At 37.5% G+C, this 23,408-nt stretch overlaps 1 protein-coding gene across 14 annotated transcripts in view; it reads right to left on the minus strand.

Moving 5' to 3' along the window:
• Positions 1–23,408, minus strand: part of CCDC7 (coiled-coil domain containing 7) — a 568,294-nt gene that overhangs the window by 236,380 nt on the left and 308,506 nt on the right. For 12 of the 14 annotated variants that reach the window (XM_058297711.2, XM_058297712.2, XM_058297715.2 and 9 more), the window contains 2 exons: positions 14,187–14,279; positions 10,483–10,593 (listed from right to left, as the gene is read on the minus strand). The exons of 1 other annotated variant lie outside the window; for it this stretch is intronic. In XM_058297711.2, coding sequence (XP_058153694.1) covers positions 10,483–10,593; positions 14,187–14,279 — 204 coding nt within the window. The remainder of the gene's footprint in view (positions 1–10,482; positions 10,594–14,186; positions 14,280–23,408) is intronic. One more of the 14 variants, XM_058297713.2, reaches the window with a different exon arrangement.

Here is a 23,408-nt window from a genome sequence, read left to right on the forward strand (position 1 = left end):
AAAATATTTATTGAGAAAAAAATCTTTATAAGGATATCTATCTATATTTTCAGGCAAAAGAGGGGATTAAAAATAGAAATTATGTCATCAACATGGCAATGTAAGATATCCTCTGAAAAGTCTCCCTACAGAATCAGTTAATAAAAGCATATATTCCACTTGCTCAGAACTCTGGAGGGAGTAGTGACTAGAGAAGGACTCTGCAAATGCTAAACCAAAGAAAAAAATAATCTCCAAGGTCTGGTAGGAAATTTCCATCCTGGACTTGTCAGTCTAGACCCTCTCCCTCACTTGACCCTTCACAGCTTAGGAATTGCACAGAGGCAGCACAGCATGGGTACATCCTGCCATGGATGCAGATGATAGAGACACAACAGCTAGTTAGAACCTCAGGCATATTCAGACACAGGGACTCAAATCCACAAAGACCCAGGGCAGAACAGAAACTACTAAGTCATGCTGATGCAAAAGGTCCCTCAGGGGATATGGCTGAACTGTTTGTTGGCAAGAGATCCTCTCACTCTATCGAGTTTCTGTTGTCTGGACCAACCAAATGCAAAACAGATCTTTCTGGAGCAACCCACCTTTCTGGGTTTTCCATATCTGGCTCTCCAGGATGGGACACCCTAACTGGGAAGAAACTGGAAGCAGAAAAGCCTCACAGGAAAAAAAAAAAAATGGGGTTAAATTGAACTGCTGTAACATAAAATGGGTCCAAAACTGAAAGTGTAAGGAAAGGGGATATTGAGTGAGGGAGAGAATTTAAAATCATAGGAACTGGGAGGAAAATTGTGCACAAAAACAATTTATCAAGATCCCAGAGAAGGAACAGAGGAAAGGAGCTTTTCCCTGGAGGTGAAACAATTGGACAAAAAGTACAATCTTAAAAATTGTACCACATATCCAGGGCAAGAATCAGATTAAAAAGAGCTGAGTAAATCTGAACTATTATGCGTAAGCTATTCTAAAGGTCTAGAATAAGTTGGACAAGGCATTGAAGAAGAACCTTAACACAAAGCCAATCAACAATAAAACCCTAGATGAGAAGGAAAAACTGAAGTTCAGAGTAAACTAATCAAGATAAACAGACGACTAGACATCAGCAAAAATTATAAGTCTTACTAAGAAACCTGAAGATATGTCTCAGTCAATGGAACAAATTAAAACTTCAGAGGAGACACAGAGTTTAGAACAATGAATCAAAGAAGGTCAAACCAATCTCTAAAATCAACTCAAGGAAATGAAGGAAAATATGCATAAAAAGATAAAGAATACTAAGTGTGAGCATAAAGAAGAATTTAAAAGTATAAAAAGAAACATTACAGAAATTATGGGGATGAAAGCATGATAGTAGAGATTTTAAAGTATGCAAGCAGCTTCAACAGCATATTTGAACAGGCAGAAGAATGAGCCAGTGAACTAGAAGACAGGATAATCAAAATCACATAGAATAACAGAGAAAAGAATAGAAAAAATTGAGTAATGTGTCTCAGGGATTTGAGGGACAGCATAAAGCATACAAACATATGTGATATGTGTGTCCCAGAAAAAGAAGAGCAAAGAAAAGAAGGAGAAAGAATATATTAGACAAAAATGGCCAAAAAATGTCTAAACTCTAATGAAAGACATAAATACACATGTCCAAGAAGCACAACACATTCCAAACAGAATCCTAGTGGACTCTACTTCAAAACACATACTAATCAGTACACTAAATGCAAAGATACAGAGAGAATTCTGAAAACAGCAAAAGAAAAGCAATTCAGCACCTACAAGGGATTCTCATAAGACTAAATTCTAATTTCTCATCAGAAACCATGGAAGTGAGAAGGCAGTGGTATGATATATTTAATGTAGTGAAAGAGAAAAACTACCAGTCCTAAATTCTTTATCTAGAAAAACTGTCCTTCAAAATATTCACAGATAAAAAGAAACAGATAGTTCAACAAAAGACCTGGCCTACAAGAATCACTAAAAGGATATTGCATATTCAAGGGAAAAGAGAGGAGAAAGTGGCTTGAAGTAGTGTGAAAAATGAAGATCTTAAGGAAGGGTAAATAAAAAGGTAAATGTAAAATCCAAGAGTAATATATCTTTAATACACAACTCTACACTTTAATTCCATATAAGACTTAGAAATTCCTAGGAATGATCATGTAAAATAAAAAGAGTGGAACAAAAACAATATAAAAAGCAGAAACAGAGAGATAAGGGAGCAGAGAATATGTATGCCACTGAAGCTAAATTGGTATCTTTTCAAATCATTAGGTTAAAGATATAGATTGTTTAATATAAACCCTTGTTAATCACAAAGAAAGTATTTTTTTAAAATATACAAACAGCAATGAGAGGGGCAACAGTGAAATGCATCACAAAAGAACAACTATGGGGTAGGGGTGGGAAACCAAGAGAGTGGCAGAGCAAGGAGCTCTTGGAGTCAGCTCATGATACAGGGCAGTTGGTGGTCACACAGAGCTACCTAAAGCACCTGTTTGCAGGCCCCAGGAGACCAAAGGAGTATCCTGCAACATCCTTAAGAGTGTGAAAGGAAGAGACTGCCCATCTGCAGAGAGAATTCATGAGTAGAGCCTTTCACACTGTGGAGGTCAGTTCCTGTGGTGCAAGCTGCTTTGGGAGCTATTCCATAGATAGAGTTGGAAGCGCCATTTCCCAAAAAATGGGGGAGGAAGACACAGTGTGGCACCGACTTCAGCTACTGATTAGGGGATTCGGCAGGCTGAAGTATAATCCTAGGAACTAGTAAACTTTAAGCCTGTCCAGGTCAGAGGGATGCCAGTGGCCACCATTTGGCTCCACCCCTGCATGAGGGGAAATGGGGCTGTTTGAAAATCACAGTGCTGGTAAGGGCTGGCTTCTTTCCACCCAGGACAAATTACAGGTCTAGCCTAACGCCTAGACCCACCTCTACAGAGAGGAAGGCGGGAGGACCTGCACCACCTCTCTGGGAAGTTGGGTTGGGGGAAAGATACACCAAATGTAAGATAGGGACTATAGTTGGTAGTAATTGTTTAAGGATGGTCTTGTATAGTTTGTAACAAGTGTTTCACAACAATGCAAAGTGTTGGGGGAGGGGTGATGTATGAGACCCCTGTATGACATTATGTATGTTTATTTTGTAAGTTCACAATCTTTATTATGCACTTATTATTTATGCATGATCATGTATGAATGATATACTTCAATAAAAATATATTAAAAAGAAAAGAACTATACAAAAAAGGAAACCACAATAAAGGTGAAAAAAAGACAAAGAAAAAAAGATATGACATATAAAAACCAATGGACAAAATGGCTGAAGTAAGTACTGCTTTTACAGTAATAAAACTGAATGTTAATGCAATAAATGCTCCAATCAAAAGACATAGATTGGCAAAATGGATAAAAAAAAGCAGGCTCCAATTATATGTTTTTTACAAAAGACTCATCTTAGACCCAAAGACACAAATAGGTTTAAAGTGAAAGGTTGGAAAATGATATTCCATGTAAACACTAACCAAAAAAGATAGAGGTAGCTATATTAATATTGAACAAAATATACTTTAAGTCAAAAGTTGTTACAAGAGACAAAGAAGGATACTATGTAGTAATAAAAGGGGTAGGCCATCAATAAGAAATAACAGTCATAAACATTTATACACCTAACCACAATGACCCAAAATACATGAGGAAAACACTGGCAAAAGTGAAGGGAAAAATAGACACCTCTACAGTAATAATTGGAGGCTTCAATACATGCGCTCATCAACAGACAGACCATCTAGATAGAAGATCAATATGGAAACAAAGAACTTGAATAATATGATAAGCTAGACATAGCAGATATATGCAGATACTATACTCCAAAACAGTAAGATACACATTCTTCTCAAATACATGTGGATAAATCTCCTTGATAGATGAAATGCTGAGTTATAAAACAAGTCTCGATAAATTTAAAAAGACTGAGATTATACAAAGCATCTTCCCTGACCATAATGGAATGAAGCAGGAAATTACTAACAGGTAAAGAACTAGAAAATTCACAAATATATGGAAACTAAACAACACACTTAAACAATCTGAGGGTCAAAGAAGAAATTGCAAGGGAAATCAGTAAATACCTTGAGATGAATGAAAATGAGAACACAACATATCATAACTTATGAGATGCAGTAAAGGCAGTCTTGAGGTGGAAATGTATAGCCCTAAATGCTTACATTAAGAAAGAAGAGCTAAAATCAAAGACCTAATTGCACACCTGGAGGAAACAGAAACAGAAGAACAAACTAATCCCAAAGCAAGCAGGAGAAAAGAAATAACAAAGCTTAAAGCAGAAATAAAGGAAATTGAGAATAAAAAACAACAGGGAGAATTAACAAAACCAAAAAGTTGGGTCTTTAAAAAGTTCAGTAAAATTGACACACTCCTAGCTAGACTGACAAAGAAAATAGAAGATGCAAATAAATAAAAACAGAAAAGGGGGTGGATGGGTAGGGATTACTACTGACCCTATAGAAATAAAAAGAATCATAAGAGGGCACTGTGAACAACTGTATGCCAATAAATTAGAAAACCTAGATAAATGGACAAGTTATAAGAAATGCAGAAACAACCTACATTGACTCCAGAAAAAAATAGAAAATCTCAACAGAACAATCACAAGTAAAGCGACTGAAAACATCCCAAAGACTCTCCGAACAAATTAAAGTGCAGGACAAGATGTCTTCACAGGAGAATCCTGCCAGTCATTCCAAGAAGAATTAATGCAATCTTGTTCAAGCTCTTCCAAGAAATCTGAACAGATGGGAATGCAACCTAACTCATTCTGTGTGACCAAAACCATCCTAATGTCAAAGCAATATAAAGATACTACAAGAAATGAAAAATACAGACCAATTTCTCTTTTGAATATAGATGCAAATATCCTCAGCAAAATGTTTGCAGATTGAATCCAATAGCACATTAAAGAATTAAACACCATGATCAAATGGTTTTTATTCCAGGTATGCAAGGGTGGTTAAACATAAGAAAACCAATTAAGGTAAAACACCACATTAACAAAATGAAGGGAAAAAAAAACACACAATCATCTCAATTGATGCAGAAAAGGCATTTGACAAAATGCAGCTTCTTTTTTGATAAAATCGGTTAGAAAAATAGGAATAGAAGGAAGCTTCCACAACAAGATAAAGGGCAGACATGAAAAATCCACAGCTAACATCATATTAATAGTGAATGACTAAAAGCTTTCCTTCTAAGATTTGGAACAAGACAAGGAAGCCCACTGTCACCACTTTTACTCAACATTGTACTGGAAGTTTTAACCAGAGCAGTTAGGCAAGAAAAAGAAAAAGAAAAAAAATAAAAGGCATCCAAATTGGAAAGGAAGAAGTAAAACTTTCACTCTTTTTGGATATATGATCCTATGTGTAAGTCCTGAAAAATCTACAACAAAGCTATTAGAGCTAATAAATTCAGCAAAGTGTCAGAGTACAAGAGCAACATGTGAAAATTAGTAGTGTTTCTATACACTAGTAATGAGCAATCTGAGGAGTAAATCAACAAAAAAATTCCATTCAAAATAGCCATTAAAAGAATCAAATATCTAGTAATGAGTTTACCCAAGGATAGAAAGGCCTGTGCATGTAAATCTACAAAGCACTGCTAAAAGAAACTAAAGATCTAAAAAAATGGATGGACATCTTGTACTTATGAACTGGAAGACTAAACATTGTTAAGATGTCAATTCTGCCCAAAATCTGATTTACAAATGCAACACAATCCAATTAAAAATTCCCACAGACTTCTTTGAAGAAATGGAAAAGCCAATCATGAAATTTATTTGGAAAGGTAAGAGGCCCTGAATAGTCAAAATTATCTCGAAAAAGAAGGTAGTTGCAGGATTAATGCTTCCTGACTTTAAAGCTTATTACGAAGTTATAGTGATTACAAAGGCATGGTAAACTGGTAAACAAATACAGATATATTGATCAGCAGAATCAAATTAAGAGTTAGAAATAGAGTTTCCTCACATCTATAGCCAACTGATTTTTGACAAGGTGACAAACACCAGTCACTTAGGAAAGCATAGTCCCTTCAATAAATGGTCCTGGGAAAAGTGAATCTCCATTTGTAAAAGAAGGGGGACTGCTACCTCACAGCATATAGAACCATCAAGTCAAAATGGATCAAAGACCTAAAGATAAGAACTGGAATTATCAAACTCCTACAAGAAAATGTAGGGAAGAGTCTTCAGGATTTGTTTTGAATAATGGTTTCTTAGACTTTACAACCAAAGCACAAGCAACAAAAGAAAAAAACTGATAAAAGGGACCTCATTAAAATAAAAATTTTTGTGTAGCAAAGGACTTTATCATGAAAGTGAAAAGACAGTCTACTCAATGGGAGAAAATATTCAGAAACCACATATCCAACAAGGGTTTAATATCCAGAATATATAAAGAAATCCTACAACTCAACAATAAAACAACAAACAACCCATTTAAAAGTAGGCAAAAGACTTGAAGAGACATTTTTCCAAAGAGGATATACAAATGTCTAATAACCACATGAAAAGATGTTCAACATCACTAGCAATTAGGGAAATGCAAATCAAAACCACAAGACAGTTTCACACCCATTAGAATGGCAACTATTAAAAAACAAAACCAGAGAACTAAAAGTGTTTGAGAGGATGTGAAGAAATAGGAACACTCATGAAATTGTTTCAGAATGTTTATTTTTGTAGGGTTATGAACTAAGAAATTCTGAAACAATTTTAGAAGCCATCATAGGATTTAGCCAAAAAGTAAAGATTTTGATGATTTTGCAGATCAAGATTCACACTGTGGAAGAAAGGTCATTGTGGTGGTTTGAAGCTGTATGTATCCAAGAAAAAATGTATGCTTAAACCAAATCCATTCCTGTGGGTGTGAACCCATTGTTAAGTAATAATTTTGGATGAGATAATTTTAGATAAAGCATGGTCCACCTCAATCAGGATGAGGTTTAATTCTATTACTGGAGTCTTTTATAAGCAGAATGAAATTGAGAGAGAAAGAAAGTCACAAAGGGAGCAGCCAGAGATTGAACATCAACAGAACCCAGAAGAAAAGGGAGAGAGCAGCAGATATCACAGTGTCTTGCCATGAGGTAGACACTCATGCATTGCTGACAGCTGGTCCTCAGGAAGAAAGCATTGCCTTGATGATGCTTTGATTTGGACATTTTCCCAGCCACTAATGGTAAGCAAATAAATTATTTGTTTAACTGGAACCATTTCATGGTATTTGCCTGGAGCAGCCTAGGAAACTAAAACAGTCATACACATATGAAAATTGAGTAAGGCAGAAAGGAGCACGGAAGGGTTGGACTGGAAATTAGTTATCAGTTAGTATTCATGGTATCTAAACAATGCCCTGCATGTGAATTAGCATGTATATAAACACATGTGCATGAACGGATGTATTTGTTTATGAATATTTATTTTTGTATGTGTGTAGGTGTATGCATATACATATAATGAGAGGCAATTTCAGCCAAATACTACATAAGAACTTTCAAGACTGAAATTGGGGAATCAGAAAGGCTGTACCAAACACTGCTCTGCCATTCCCTGCCAACGCTGCTCTTCACCATTTCTGCATTTTTAGCAAGGGTCTGCCATTCAGAGGCCTCTTATGGGATAGTGGATGTCAAGTCAGAGACACTGTTCTAACACCTCTGCAAAGATCACCCTAACTGGGCCTTGATGAAACATGTGTTTATATGAGCTTTTTGGGGTGACCATGCTCAGGCTGGATTACAGTGAGTATTTCAGACTTGCATCTTTGACATTAAGAATGAAGAGTAGTTTAGAATCACTTTACCAAGGAACCTGAAAAAACTTAGGGCCAAGTTGGTTCACCTCCACAATAAGAATGCACCTTGATAAACTCAGGGAGGAGAGTGGCACCTTCTGGTAGTGTCACCATGGACCCTCTCCTTGATTATGCCATGAAAGTGGCCCTTTGCTTGAGAAGAGGCAAGAAGGCAGGAAGATAAAAGGAAGCAAACACCCCAGACTTTTCTTCCTCATTGGAGTATTGTTTGGGCGCCAACAGATTTGGCTCACCCATAATGAATTCTCTGCCACACAGAAAATTGACCCCATGAACTACCCAGATGGTACATTGAGTCTAAAACGAAGGAGTGAAAAGAGAAGATGATGACATTGTAAATCATACTCAAATTTAGGTTGCAACCAACTGATCCTGCTCATTATCCAGTTCATTAAACCTCCTTAAAAGGTTAGGACAATTGGTCCACTACTCAATCCAAATAAAATCTTTACTAATTCCAAGAAGCCACTACAACAACCACAACCACAACCACAATGGTTTACCAGTAAAGAGAGAGGTATAAAAATGGTATTAGGGCTATGTATCTTGAATCCTCCAGGCAAAGGCATTCCCAATCTGGTTATTCAATAATGGAATCTCAAAGAGGATAGTGATAGGATGCCCAACAACTACTGAGCCATGGCTGCCTAAGAAGAGGCCCAATTAAGATCTGCAAGGTATGGCTTCTATGATTAATGCAAATGCTACTGCATTCAGTGAAAAATGGAGATAATTCTGAGAGATTTGCAAGCTTCTATCCAGATATATTGGATTTTAAACACAAACAAGACTAGAGATTAGGCAAAAGTCCCTTTGCCTCCAGGGATGATTGATACCCTCATCCAGGGGCAGAGTTCAATGCAAGGTGGTTTTGAATTGCATAGCTTAGGCGTTCAGGATACCAGTCCACTGATGACTGTGATACCCACTTACCCTACCACTAGTATGAGTGAGATATGGATAATACTCTCTGGTTTGGATTCTGAGGCAACCACCATCAGCACCCTTTCCCAGACCTGCCTTATGGGTAGAACCTTCAGGGCCCAGCAAACTTCCATTGGTCTGATCCCTGCTAATGATACATTGTTGGTAATAATGAATTGTCTGTTAGCAGCCCCACTCACATTGACCCCCATGCTTTGACAGGAATGATGCAATAATTTGGACCATTTTTACAAGACATGTAGATGACTGAGGCCCTACACAACTATCTGTGCCTAGTACCAGTGTCTCAAAAAATCAGTATTGCCTGCATATGGAAAAATCAAATCACTTCACAATGCTAATATTAAGGGGGCCAAATTCTAGTGGAATTATTTTTCCATTCAGTTGGTCTGTGGGACCTATAAGAAAGATCTGCAGGGCTAGCACACTCCACGATCAGTTTGCCTTAACGTGGAATACAATGCAAACATCTACAGTATATTCAAGAAGGCTGCAAAATTCTTGAAGTACCTGTCATCAATTGATAGGCCATGACTTGGAAAAGTTCTGTTCCCAGAGGTTATACTGGTTAGCAATATAGTCATGATGTCTTCCCATATGTCCCAAAGAACAGCAAACCTAACATAACCTGGACACCCAGGTGTCCCATGTACAAAACACATCTGGATCCCAATACCCACCAGGTAAAGGATCTAGTACATAAGTGAAATTGATGGGCATGATATGAGAAAGTGCACAAATACTCACTCCAGAAGTGATGTTAGCCAAGTTTCTGGCCTATTCTGCCCCAAAATAAATCAAAGATCCAGCAATTCGGTGCCAATCTTGGGCTACTGGTGCTGTCACATTCCCAACTAGGTATCCTTGGCATGCATCTATCTTGCACCTCCATTATGCTTGTACTGTCTTTACATCCATTTTACAAGGGCCTTTTGACCTTTGCCCTCGTTATTAGCCCACTTTCTCACCCAGGTCTTAGTGTATATCAGTCACCCCCACCCAATCATCACTACCTGTATGCCACACAGTACCCACATTCCTAACCCAGAACACACAGCTGGCCCCAAATGATAAGTTAACCATCCCCATTGTCCTCAGCCCTGCAGTCCCTTTCCCTTATCACACTCATTTGGTTTAAACTAACCAATCCTTGACTCTTGCAATAAGTCTCCTAACCTCAACCCCAGACCACAGTAAAGGCCCATGGGTCCCTCTCTCTATGACTTTGTATTCAAATTCCTACTTAATCAATTCAAAACACGTCTATTAAGTGCCAGAATGCTTCTACTGATCATAGGGACCTTCAAAAGAGCATGCCCTTGAGGACATGCATGGAATACTTATCTCATTGGTTCCACTCATGCACATTTGTCATCTGAGTTACAGGTCTCAGTGTTCCTTGGTTTACTGTCTGAAGGCCATGAAGAGGCCACCACCCTTTCAGAAACAATTATAGGCCTGATTTTAAGCTTGGTGGATACTGACAACATGACCACAGCAATGAATCATCATACAAACAGAAATCTCAACCAAATGGCATCAATATTTTAATTTTCTTCTCTACTTATCTCAGGGTATTTACACTAGAGGTTAAAGTAGGATTTTCTATGATGTATATAGTCAAGTACATGAAGTGAACTATAAGTATAATACATACTGTTAAGTCTTTCCTTTCTGAAAGTTTTTTGTTTTTTTACTCCCATTTGGGTTTTTGACTCAGAATCCTGAGACTCAAGCATGAGATTTTCTTCCAGTTCTCCAACATGAGCTACATAAAAAGATGCCTTTAGTCCACTAAATAGAAAATCAGATCTATTACAAAATCTCTATACTTCAAATAAGTTACAGCAACCATTTCTCTCATTTTAAAAAAGTTATAAGCAATTACCATAATATTATATTAGATATGATAGTTGTGAAAATAGTTTCATTAATTCATAACATTCCTAGGCATAATTCGGATTTTATATTGGTCTCTAATTTTCCTATGTATCAGATACTTTATGTTGGTACCCATTCATAGACCCAACAATGAAAATTCATATGCACACGATTAATCATTACATTGTTATTTTTAATAGGAAAATATTCAATGCTAATTTATTGTTTGGCCTTAGAAGAATGGTTGAATAAACGAAGGTATATACTATAAATTATTCCATATTATCATTAAGTGTTGTAAAAGCATCTATATATACAGCTGTAAAATATTCCTATATACTGACATGGCATTATTTACACATACATGTTTAAGCAAAAAGGAAAGAATAACAAGTTATCCATTTACTCCCTTTAGGGTAAGAAAAAGGGTTAATAAAAAAAAAAAAAAAGGAGAAAGGAGAAAGGGAGAAAGACTTGCCTTGACAAAATGAGCCACAAGAAAGATAAACCAAAAAACAATGTAGTTGATTAGCTTCATAGGAGGAGGTCAAGGGAGTCAAGAAACTGGTAAAGGGAGGTTGATGTGCCTCAAGCAGTTAGGCACCTGCAAAGCAATGGGAGGTCCTGGGTTCAGATCCCAGTACCTCCTAAAGAAGAGGGGCAAGACAGAGAGCTGACACAATAGGTTGGTGCACAAGATCACGCAATGATGAGACTCAATGAGGAAGCACAATGAGAGACACAACAAGCTGGAGCAAGGGTGACTCAAGCCACTGGATGCCTCCCTACCACATGGGAGGTCCCAGGTTCAGTTCCCAGTGCCCCCTAAAAAGAAGATGAGTACACAAATGAACAGACACAGAGAGCAGACAGCAAGTGCAAACAATGACAGAGTGGGAGTGGGGGAGAAATAAATAAAATAAATCTTTTTTAAAAAAAAGACTGGTAATATAGTGGAACAGATACTGGAAGGAATGACACTAGCCTTAGAATACCTTTTGCTTGTATTTTACCTTTGAATGTAGGTTAATTTTCTACCTTTCCAAAACAAAAATATTAAATGAACAAGTCTAGCACCAAGAACTAAACCTGAAGATAACGTTAAATAAATGATTCTACTGAAGAAACAAAAAAAAAAAATGCACTAATCCAAGTAAATCATGAATACAGCATTTGGCATATGCCCTCAGTCTTGGGTAAAGTAGGGGGAGAGAACTCTAAACAAATATTGAAATGATTTTAATAGGTTTGTTTGGTAGTTGCATGAGTAAAGCAATTCTACATGAATTTTAAAAGTGTTATAAGACTGAGCAAATGAATAAATGTATTAATATTGTTGAAAGTCTGAATTCATCCTGTGGAAGGAAAACATACACATATACAATAGAGAAAGACAAAAATAAGCCCTGAGGATTGGGACTGGAATTGAAGGTTGGTGAGAATGCACAGTTTCTCTAAACTATGTCTCATCATGTGAATGCATGTTAATACACTTGTAGGTATATGTAAGGATGCTATATACTCAGTGTTATCCTGGGAAACAGAACTTTTTTGTTGTTGTTGGAGGGGCTAGATGCAACAACTTATCCTTTATCTTAGAAGAGATATCTTGACATGCCCCACTCCACTGGACACCTAGAAATTTCACTGAGGTGGAAGGACCCTGATTTTTGTTGGAGTTATCTCCTATATTTTGTCACATAAATACCTTACCAATAAGTCCAGAGTAGTTGCTACTTCTGGTTCACTAGGTCTTATCAACATGATATAATTCATATAATGGACCAGTGTGATGTCTTGTGTGAGGAAGAGACAATCAAGATCCTTGGACTAGATTATGACATAGGGCTGGAGAATTGATATACCCCTGAGGTAGGAGAGTGAAGACATATTGCTGGCCTTGCGCTGAAAGCAAACAGTTTCTGGTGGTCTATACTAACTGCAATTGAGAAAAAAAAAGCATTTGCCAGATTGGTAGCTCCACATCATGTACCAGGGGATGTGTTGATTGGCTCAAGCAATGATACATCATCTGGAATAACAGCTGCCATTGGAGTCACCACCATGGTGACCCATGGTCATCTGCAAGATTCATCTGTTTTTTTGCACAGGCCAAAGAGGAGTAGAGATGTGCTGGGACCTACCACCCTGCATCCTTTAAATCCTTGATGGGTCATTAATCTTTGAAATCTCTCCAGGAATGTGGTATTGCTTTGATTTTCTATATTGCTAGTTATAGGGAGCAATGGAAAAGGTTTCCGTTTGGCCTTTCCTACCATAATAGCCCTCACTCTACAAGTCAGGGAGTAAATGTGGGGATTCTACCAGTTGAAGTATATATATATATAACATGTATATTCTAATCATGCATTCCTGAACTGGGGAAATAACCATAAAATATATCCAGGGACCCACTGGACCCATTGTGAGAGGGTCAGTCAGTCAGTCTGCAACACAACCTATGTCTATACAGATAAACTCCTAATCATGGAAAAAGCAACAACTTCCAAGATAGGAAAGTCTGACCAGGTAAGAAACTATTGTAAAAATGGAAATTGGCCTCCCTCTCCAGACCATCATGCTAGGGACTTCTAAAAGAGATCTCTGAGGCTGTTTTACTCAAAAATATGGTCTCAAAATAGGGGACTAACGGGTTTCCAATAAGGAACTCATGGCTAGGACATCAGGCCCAAGAAGCAGTTGTCATCAATACATTGCTGAGGCCATTAACACAGATTAGGCACAAGGACCTAGTAGCAAACCAAAATCCCTGGGCAAAAATGGGGCTTTTGGCCCTCTCTTCCTGAAAAAATAAAAAGAAGCCTCAATGCCTATTGGGACCATTCTTCTGTTTGGCATCTCCTCTTCTCTGTGTGGATATTTTGATGGCACTCCACTTCAGGTTACCAGGAAGAATATTACATTAGAGTGTGGCTCTGAACAACAGGATGCCCTGAAGGCTCTGCTACAGACCACTGAGACCATATTTCCCATGGATCCTACTGACCCTGAAGACCCTGCTACAGGCTACTGAAATCACACTTCCCATGGACCCTACCAATTCACATTTGCCATCTGAGTTACAGGTCTCAGTAACTCCTCAGGTCATTGACTAGACCCTATGGCAGAAGGAAAGCACCACATATCAGAGGTGTCCATTGGGCTTTGGAATTCATAAATTACCAGAGTCTGCTCAAAAGTATACACACCATGTAAGTGACCATTATTGGCCCATTAGTGGACACTGATGTATTCTAAACACATGATATATGCTCATGAAATATTTTTATTAAAGAATTCCCATCTAAAGGTTATCATTGAGTGAACTTTTACTTTCTAGCTATCTTAAGGTATTTATATTATAGCTAAAAGTATGGAATATCTATAAACTATGCTCAAATACATATCCTTGAATACAAAATTGAAGCTCTTCTATTGCATTTAATATAATTTAAAGATATCTATCATTATTATACTTACTGTTGAATCTTTCATCTCTGGAAGTTCTTTGTTTCTTTACTTGTGTTTGAGTTTTTGACACTGAATCTTTTTGTTCAGTCATGAGATTTTCACCTGGGTTTTCAATATGAGTTACATAAAGAGACACATTTAGTAAACTAAATAGAAAATCAGATCTATTGTGAAATCTCTAGATTTTAAATTTAGAACAAGTATACAGCAGCATTTTCTCTCAGTCTTATAAAGTTATAAGTAAATTATCATTTATTACATATGAGAAGTACATTGTGAGAACAGTTTCAATGGGTGTGTTTTAAAGCTGGATCATTTCATAAATTTTCCTAGACTTCAAATATATTTTACATTGGTATGTCATTTATTAGCTTATTATATTTTAGAATAATAAACATTTGTAGACCAAAATGAAAATTAATATATATAAGCTCATTTATTACATTTATTATACTATTTATAATTATAAAATATTCACTATGTCTAAACGTTCAAGCATAGGAGATTTGTTGTATAAACTAAGAAATAGCATAAACTACTGTACAGTACAAAATATGGTTTACAATATGGTACATAAAGGTGTATATACAGCTTTAATTGAATGAAAAAGATTCCTATAAACTGTCATGGACTGATTTTCAGGAGAAAATGTTAAGTAAAACAAAAAAAACTTATAAATAATATTTAGTATATAGATTTTTCTGCATGAAAATGGTGTGGCTGAGTTTGTCTTTTGTGGACCCTAGAAAATTATGCTCCTAAGCTAGTCTATTCCTGTGCCTATAAATGCAGTGTGGAAGAGGCCATTTCACTGAATTCAGTTAAGGGACTTTTAATTAAACCAATTCTTATTAGATCGCTTTAGGGCATTTGATTGACTACTGCACTGAAGTGTGACCCAGGTTAGGTCTCCACTCTCTTGCGTAAATGCCTCTTTCATAAGTTCTCCACTCTAACATAAAGTGTAGAACTGAAAGCAGACACACAAGGAGAAAGACAGCTTCCATTTTGACCCTGCCATGTGAGAGAGACAACAGCAGGAAGATAGAGAAGCCTTGAGAGGCTGAGAGAGAAGCTGGAGGCTGGAATTAGCAATGCAGGCCCAAAGAGAGGAGAAGCTGCCATTTTGCCTTGCCACATGTCAGGAGTCTAGAATCTAACCTTTGGTGAGAAAGCATCTCTGATGATGCCTTGATTTGGACATTTTCACAGCCTCATCACTGTAAGCTTTTACCCTAATAAATCCCCATTATAAAAGTCAACACATTTCTGGTATTTTGCATCAGCAACCTTAGCAAACTGAAACAAGGGGGATAAAATACTGGAGACAGGATGGAGAAATACAAGCCTTAACAAAATGAAACACTGGAAATATAAACTATAAGCATTGTTATAATGCTACAATTGTTACAAACTACAATCTGTTACTAATAAGAAGGATGTGAGGAATAGTGATTGCAGGGGAATGGATATTCTCTAGGAATACCATTTAGCATGATTTTTTGGAATTGGATTAAAGTTCTACTTGTTCCAAAAGTAAAATCAAATGAACAAGGAGTATAAGATGGTACAGATTCTAAAAGAAAACTTAAGTATATGAGCCCACCTAAAGGAAAAAAAGAAGCCCTCAACTATGTGACTTGAGAACACAGTTTTTATCATATACCTTCATGCTTTGAATGTGGTGGGTGTGAGGAATGGAAATAAATCATGAAATATTTTTAGTAGCTTTGTTTTTGTAGTGTTAAGACATTATGGAAAATTTTAAAGTATTATAAGACGATGCAATAAATAAATGAGTTGATGTTACTGAGGGTTAGGATTCATACTATGCAAGAAAGGGCATAAACATATGAAATGGAGATAGGCAAGAATAAGGTCTAAGCTGTTAGACTGGAATTGAAGATGTCACTGAGAATACTGAGAACTCATGATTTCTAAAATATATCTATGCGTGTGCATTTGCATGTATAGGTGCACACTCTAACAACTATGTTTGTGTGTGTATGAATGTGTTTACATATGTATATGCAGATGGAAGGAGAGGTCCATTACAGGCCAAATGCTATGTAAGATCTTTCAAGCTCAACTTTTGGCAGTTACAAAGACATTATGTGGCAGTCCCTCACCCTTCCTGCCAGCTTTGCTCTTCCACTATTTGCATTCTTAGCCAGGGTCTGCCATTCAGAGGCCTCCTTAAGGCGTAGTAGACACCATGGCAGAAAGAGTGTTCTAACTACTGCTGAGACTACCTAATCTGTGGTGTTCAAGTAATATCAATTCACATGAGTTTTCAGGTCTGAAGGGACCACTGGTCTTTCCTTTGGCTTCTGACTCCCAGAAAAGGTAGCCAGGTAGTTTAATATAAACACAACAGATGGGGATTAAAAAGACTAGGGACACAATTTCTCCCCACTGCTCAAGATCCTCCAGTGATGGGACCAAAATTTGTAAGATAAACTGAAAGTTAACTCATACCCAGTGACTACTGTTATCTCCTGCAGTTCCCATGGACAGGCTAGAATACGGCAAGTTTTTGAGACCTGTGCCTTTAACAAAAAGAATGTAGAGCTGTTCAGGATCATTTTACCATGTAACAGATCAGTTCACCTCAATTTGAAGAAAGTAATGTAATTAAACTCAATGAAGGAGAGTGGCACTTGTTGGGAGTATGATGATAGACCTCCTCTTTGAATGTGCCCTGACAATAGCCACTCTGCCAGAGGTAAGGGAGGAAGGTGGGAGGAAACTTTCCTTTTTGATTTGGGTACTGTTGGAGCAACAACAGTTTTGGCTCACCCAAAATGAGTTCTTTGCTCCTTAAAAAGTTGTTTGTACCACACTTGGAAAAGCTAGAGCAGTCCTATTAACAACTCTTTAGGGGTTTTGCAATGAGGGAATGAGAAGAGTAGATGATGAGATTGCTAATCATACTCATATCTCTAGGTTCCGTTCTACTGATCCTGCTTGATATTGAGTTCAATAAACCCCTTAATTAGGTTAGGACAATCCACTACACAATCCAGATCTTAACTGACTAATTCCTAAGCATTGAAAAAGAAGCCACTGTCAAGACCAAAAAATTTTACCAGTAGAGGGAGAGTTGCAAAAATGATAAGAGAGCTCCTCACTCAGTCCATCTGGACCAGGGACTTCCCGAAGAATCTCTGAGTGTGGCTACTAAATGATGGGGTCTCATAGGAGGACACTGATGGGATCCTGAACAAATATCTCATGGCCAGGTATTGAGCCATGGGTGCCCATTAGGGTCTAAACTGTCACGGTCCCTATGATTAAAACAAATGCTACTACCTATGAAACTGGACATGATTCAGAAATAATTGCCAACTTTTGCCAGACTTAGCTTCCAAATGAAAAATAGGGATTAAGCCAAGGTATTCCCCAGGGGTGACTGGACACCCCACCCTATGCCAAGGTCAGAGTTCAATGTAAGGTGAGAGAGAATTGCATTGTTTCCACCTTCAGGATACCTGTGCAGAGACAACCATGATCCCCACAAACCCCTAGAACCAGCAGGAGAGGGACATACATGATGCTCTCTGGTTTCCACTGTTATGTCCTGGCTACTGATACATTATTTGCATTGACGAATTTTTATAAGCACCATACTTCCCATAACCCTCATATTTTTATGGGAATGGTTGCAGTTAGGGCTATTTTAGTGGAAGATTGTGAACCTGAAGTACAATCTGTGCCTAGGGCCATGGTCTCCACGAAACAGTATTGACTGTCTATGTAAAAAAGTAAAAATTTCATTCATTACTAAGCTTAGAAGCCAACGTGTCCATGAGATTATTTCTCTGTTCAGTTGGCAACTCTGGCTTATGCTCAAGGTCTCACTAGGAGGCACACAATTGAGTATAGGTGGCTCAACACCATATTGCCTGCCTCAGCATTAGTGGTTCATTATGCTGTGACTGTCACAGAGGCTATTGCCCAAGATAGAGGAATTGGTATGCAGCAAATGATATCACAAATGCCCTAGTCAGCATCCCTCCTCATCCAAACGATCAGGATCAGACTACCTTTATGTGGAACAACAAGTAAACACCTACAATGTCCTTCCATAAGGCTACCAAAGTTTTCCAAATATCTGTCACCAATTGGTAGGCATGACCTGAAAAAGTCCCTTTTCTAGGAGGACTACTAGCTGCCTAATATATTGATAACATCCTCCTAGAGGACTAAAAAGGAGTATCATCCCAAAATAAACAAAACCCACATGTAAAATACAGCTGGACCCTTAATATAGAAATGATACAAAGACCTAGAACAGATCTGAACTCCTGGGAATGATCTGAGAAGGTACATAGCATGTCATTCCAGAAGAGATGATAGCCAATTGTCTGGTCTCTGTGCCTGAGTACATAAATAGAAGGCCCAGAAATAGATACCTATGTTGTACTTCTGGTCTTCTCATACTCCCCACTAGGTATCCTGATAATAACCATATGTGTGTACCAGAAGGATGCTACAGATTAAAATGGCCTTTGAGGACATGCATGGATCACCAAAGCTACCTATCCCATTTGCTCCACCAATCCACAATCATGATTTGAGTTACAGGTCTCAGCAACCCTCAGTTCACTTCACCAATTAGAGACTATGACAGAAGGACATCACCCATTAGGAGACAACTATTGGCCTATCTTTAGACTTTGGTGTATATTAAGCACATGACCCATCACAATAAAAAGTCTTACAAAGAAAAATTCCATCTAAATGGTATCATTACTTTAATTTTCTTCTGCACGTGTTTCAGGCTATTCACACCATAAGTTGAACTATAAATTCATATAACATATATGCTCAAGCACATATTAATAAAGCAACTAAATATCCTAGAATGAATAAATTAATGATATCTATAATTATTATATATACTGTTGAGGCTTTCCGTTCTGAGAGTTCTTTGTTTAGTTACTTTCATTGGGTTCTTTGATACTGAATCTTGAAGCTCATATATGAGATTTTAATTTGTTTCTTCACCATGAACTACACAAAAAGATGGATGCATTTAATCTACTTAATAGGAAATCAGATCCTTTGAAAAATCTCTAGATTTCAAATCATAAGTTTACAGCAGCACTTTCATTTTTATATATTTATAAGCAAGTTACTATAATGTTACATCTGACATGATAATTGTTAACAATAGCTTTCACAGGATGTTTTGAATCTATATAATTTTTCATAAATGTTCCTAGTCATCAGATAGAGATTTTTTGGTCTCCAATTTTCTTAGTTTAGTTATACTTTTGGTTAATATATATTCTTAGACCAAACAATGAAAATTCATATGCAAAAGTTTAATCATTACATCATTATTTATAAATACAAATTATTCAAAGCCACCTAATTATTCAGAATTATTCAGACTTAGAAGAGTGGTTGGATAACCTAAGGTATATACTATAAACTATGATATAATATAATATTATTTTTAGTATCAAATGTGGTACAAACAGCTATATATAAAACTCCTAAGGAATGAAAATGATTTTTACAAACTGACATGGAGGTATTTCCAGGAGGTAAATTTAGGTTAAAAAAATGAACAACAGGCTATCTAGTCACTACTTTTAGGTAAGAAAGAGAGGGTAATAAAAATACATTGAGAGAGAAATGGAAAGAGACTTGCCTTGAAAAAGTGAACCAAAAGAAAGACAAACCAAAAAACATTGTAGTTAGTTACCTTCATGGGAAGGGTTTGAGGCAGGGAGTCAAAGACTGGTAAATAGAGTAGAACAGGTGCTGGGAGGAACGACACTAGCCTTAGAATACATTTTTTAAAAATTATTTTTATTTTTAAAAGATGCTTTAGATGACATAAATGTTACATCAAAAATATAGGCAATTCCCCAAAAGGACATTAAAAGAATTATATACCACAATTAAGTGAGTTTTACCTCAGATATGGGAGGGTGGTTCAACAAAAGAAAATCAATTAGTGTAATAAACCACACTGATAAACTGAAGAAGAAAAAAAATCACATGATCCTCTCAATTGATGCAGAAAAGGCATCTGACAAAATATAGCACCCTTTCTTGATAAAAAATACTCCAAAAGATAGCTATAGAAGTAAACTTTCTCAATATGGTGAAGTGCATATACGAAAAACCAACAGCTAGCATTGTACTCAATGGTGAAAAACTGAAAGCTTTCCTGCTGAGATCAAAACCAAGACAAGGATGCCCACTGTCATCATTTTTATTCACTATTGTGCTAGAAGTTCTAGTTAGAGAAATTAGGCTAGATAAAGAAATAAAAGGCACCCAAATGGGAAATGAAGAAGTAAAACTTGTACTATTCACTGATGATATAATCTTTTACCTAGAAAATCCTGAAAAATCCACAAAAAGGTTACTGAAATAGACGAGTTCAGCAAAGATTAATACATAAAAATCAATAGCATTTCTATATACTACTGATGTGCAAGCTGAGGAAGAAATTAGAAAAAAATTCCATTTAAAATAGTGGCTAAAACAATGAAATATTAAGGAATAAAATTAACTGAAGACATAAAGGACCTGTATCCAGAAAACTAAAAGAAACCAAAGAAGACTGAAATAAATGGAAAGACATTCCATGTTCATGGACTGGAAGATTAAATACCATTAAGATGTCAATTCTGCCCAAACTGATATCAAATTTGTATGGTTGAGAGTCAGGATTCATTCAGTGTAAGAAAAACATATACATGTACAGTGGAAAATGACAAAAACAAGCCCTGTGGGTTTGGACTACAATCGAAGTTGACAATGAGAACTCATCATTACTCTAAACTGTGTCTCCATGTGTTCATATGCATGTATACATGCACATGCATATGCCTGCAGGTATATGTATGTATGGATATATTTTATATATGTGTCTGTATGTGCAAGTGATATATGTATGTATATGCATATGTCTATTCATATGCCTAGAAGTATGTCAATGTGCACGCATTGCAGTCTCTGGAGGGTGTTGCAGTCTAGGCCCAGTCAAACTGTCAGCACCCACCGCACTGTCCCAGCTCCTACAGGTTCCAAGCCCAATGGCCTCCATTAGGAGGTCTTCTTATAGGGAATGGGGGACTTGGCAAAGACACTCTATTGAGACTACCTTTATCTGTGGGTCCTGGAAAACATTTTGTCCAATGACTCAGGACTCAGCACTTTTCCGCTTACAGCACTTCGACCTCTCCCTTGCATTAGGCTTGGGTCCATAGAAAAGGGAAGTGCCTTTGGTGATTCCTGAATGTGATGATCCAACTTCAATCACTACCGGTAAATGTAACAATCATACGTGCTGTTTTGTGGGAATAATGGAACAGTGGAGGAGCAAGGACTTTTCCTATTTAGCCTCCTATTTTACTATTGTGGTAAGTAAAATAAGCCTTATCTGTTACTTTTTGTGATGCTTAATTTAAAGTGTCAACTTGGCTAGATTATGGTACCCAATTATTTGGTCAAGCAAGCACTGGCCTGATTGTTACTGAGAGGATATTATGTAGATAAATTAACATCTATAGTCAGTAGATTGCATCTACAATCATAAAGGTGACGGCCCTCAGCAAAGAGGGGAGTCTACTCATCCAATTAGTTCGAGGTCTTAAAGTGAAAACTGAGGATTTCAGGAGTCAGAAAGAATCCCTGCCTCTACTTCAGCCAGCCATCTTCTCCTGGGGGAAATTCAACCACGGGTTTCTAACTTGCAGCCTGCCCTAAGGAATTCAGACTTGCCCATCCTTACTGTAGCAGTTTGGCATTATTTATGAATTCCAAAAATATTGGATAATGTTTGTAAACTGGTCTGTTCCTATGGACATATTACATTGTATCGAATTCAGAGGTTTCACTTTTACTTGATTAAATAATGAATAAGACTTTGACTGGGCCATATCAGTAGGAGGTTGGGGGCCAAGGGGATGGGGACTCACAAAGAAAAGGACAGGGCAGTGGAGTTAGTTGGAGTTTTGGATGCTGGAACCTCAGGAAGTAAACACACAGGAGAACACAGAGGAACAGAGATGGCTCCATAGACATGGTAGAGGCCCTGAGAAGAGATAGAGCCTGAGAGTCTACAACTGACCTTATGGAGCATACAGAGAAGCTGATCCTAGAGAGAAATGAGCCCCAGGAGAGAGAAATGAGACTTATCCCAGTCTACAGCTGATATTGGAAGAAGCTGAGACCATGGAGCCTTAAGAGGAAGAAGATGGCTGGATCCTTGCAGATATTGGCAGCCATCTTGCTCCAACATGTAGCAACAGACTGTGGTGAGGGAAGTAACTTACATTTTATGGCCTGGTAACTACAAACTTCTACCCCAAATAAATATCCTTTATAAAGCCCAACAAATTTCTGGTATTTTGTATCAGCACCCCTTTGGCTGACAAATACACCCACCATGGTTTCATATAACAAATCTCTTAATATATACATATATATACACACATACCTTGCCAGTTCTGATTCCCTGGAGAACCCTGACTAACATATTTGCCAATTGGCTCATTGTCTTAATTAGCCAACTCAAAACCTGGCATTGGATTGAGGAATAAAGAACTGTGGGAGGGTGGTGGAATAGGTAGCACTAAGAATCAATCCCTTCACCAGAACTGTTAAACAGGTAGGAAATGTCTGAACCAAATATTTAGAAACCCCAAATTCCAAAAGAACATTCATATAGCATCCAGAGAAGAGAAGGAGGAAGAGGCTGGGAAATTATAGTAAATATCAGTAAATTGTTCTATCTACATAGCAGTTACTAGCATTCATCATCCACTCTTCCAGCAGGTCCAGACCCTGGGGTGGCTTGCTGGTGCCAGAAGGGAAGTAAAAATCCACTTCCCCAGGATCTGAGGTAGACATGGGCAGATCAAGGCTTTTGACTGGCAACTTCAGATCCCTGGGGACCCAACTCTGATGAAAGTCATTATTCTAATCCTCCCTCCCTAGGAAAAGGCAGCAGAGGAGACTTAAAGATGAGCTGCAGGGCACAGCTGAAGAGCAACATTTGCTAGGCAGATCAAGAAAAGGGGAGGCAGAAGGGTGAGGGTATGTGGGGACCTCTCATATTTTTTGAATGTAACATTTAAAAAAAGATAAAGAGAGAGAGAGGGGAAAAAAGTACAGCTTGGTTGCTATGGTACCCATCCTGGCCCCTCCCTCATCCTTTCTCTAGGGCAATTTGGAGGCAGTCTGCACTCTCCTTGTGGTCCC

This window comes from Dasypus novemcinctus, chromosome 5 (assembly GCF_030445035.2).
Source record: "Dasypus novemcinctus isolate mDasNov1 chromosome 5, mDasNov1.1.hap2, whole genome shotgun sequence".
NCBI classification, from domain to species: domain Eukaryota; kingdom Metazoa; phylum Chordata; class Mammalia; order Cingulata; family Dasypodidae; genus Dasypus; species Dasypus novemcinctus.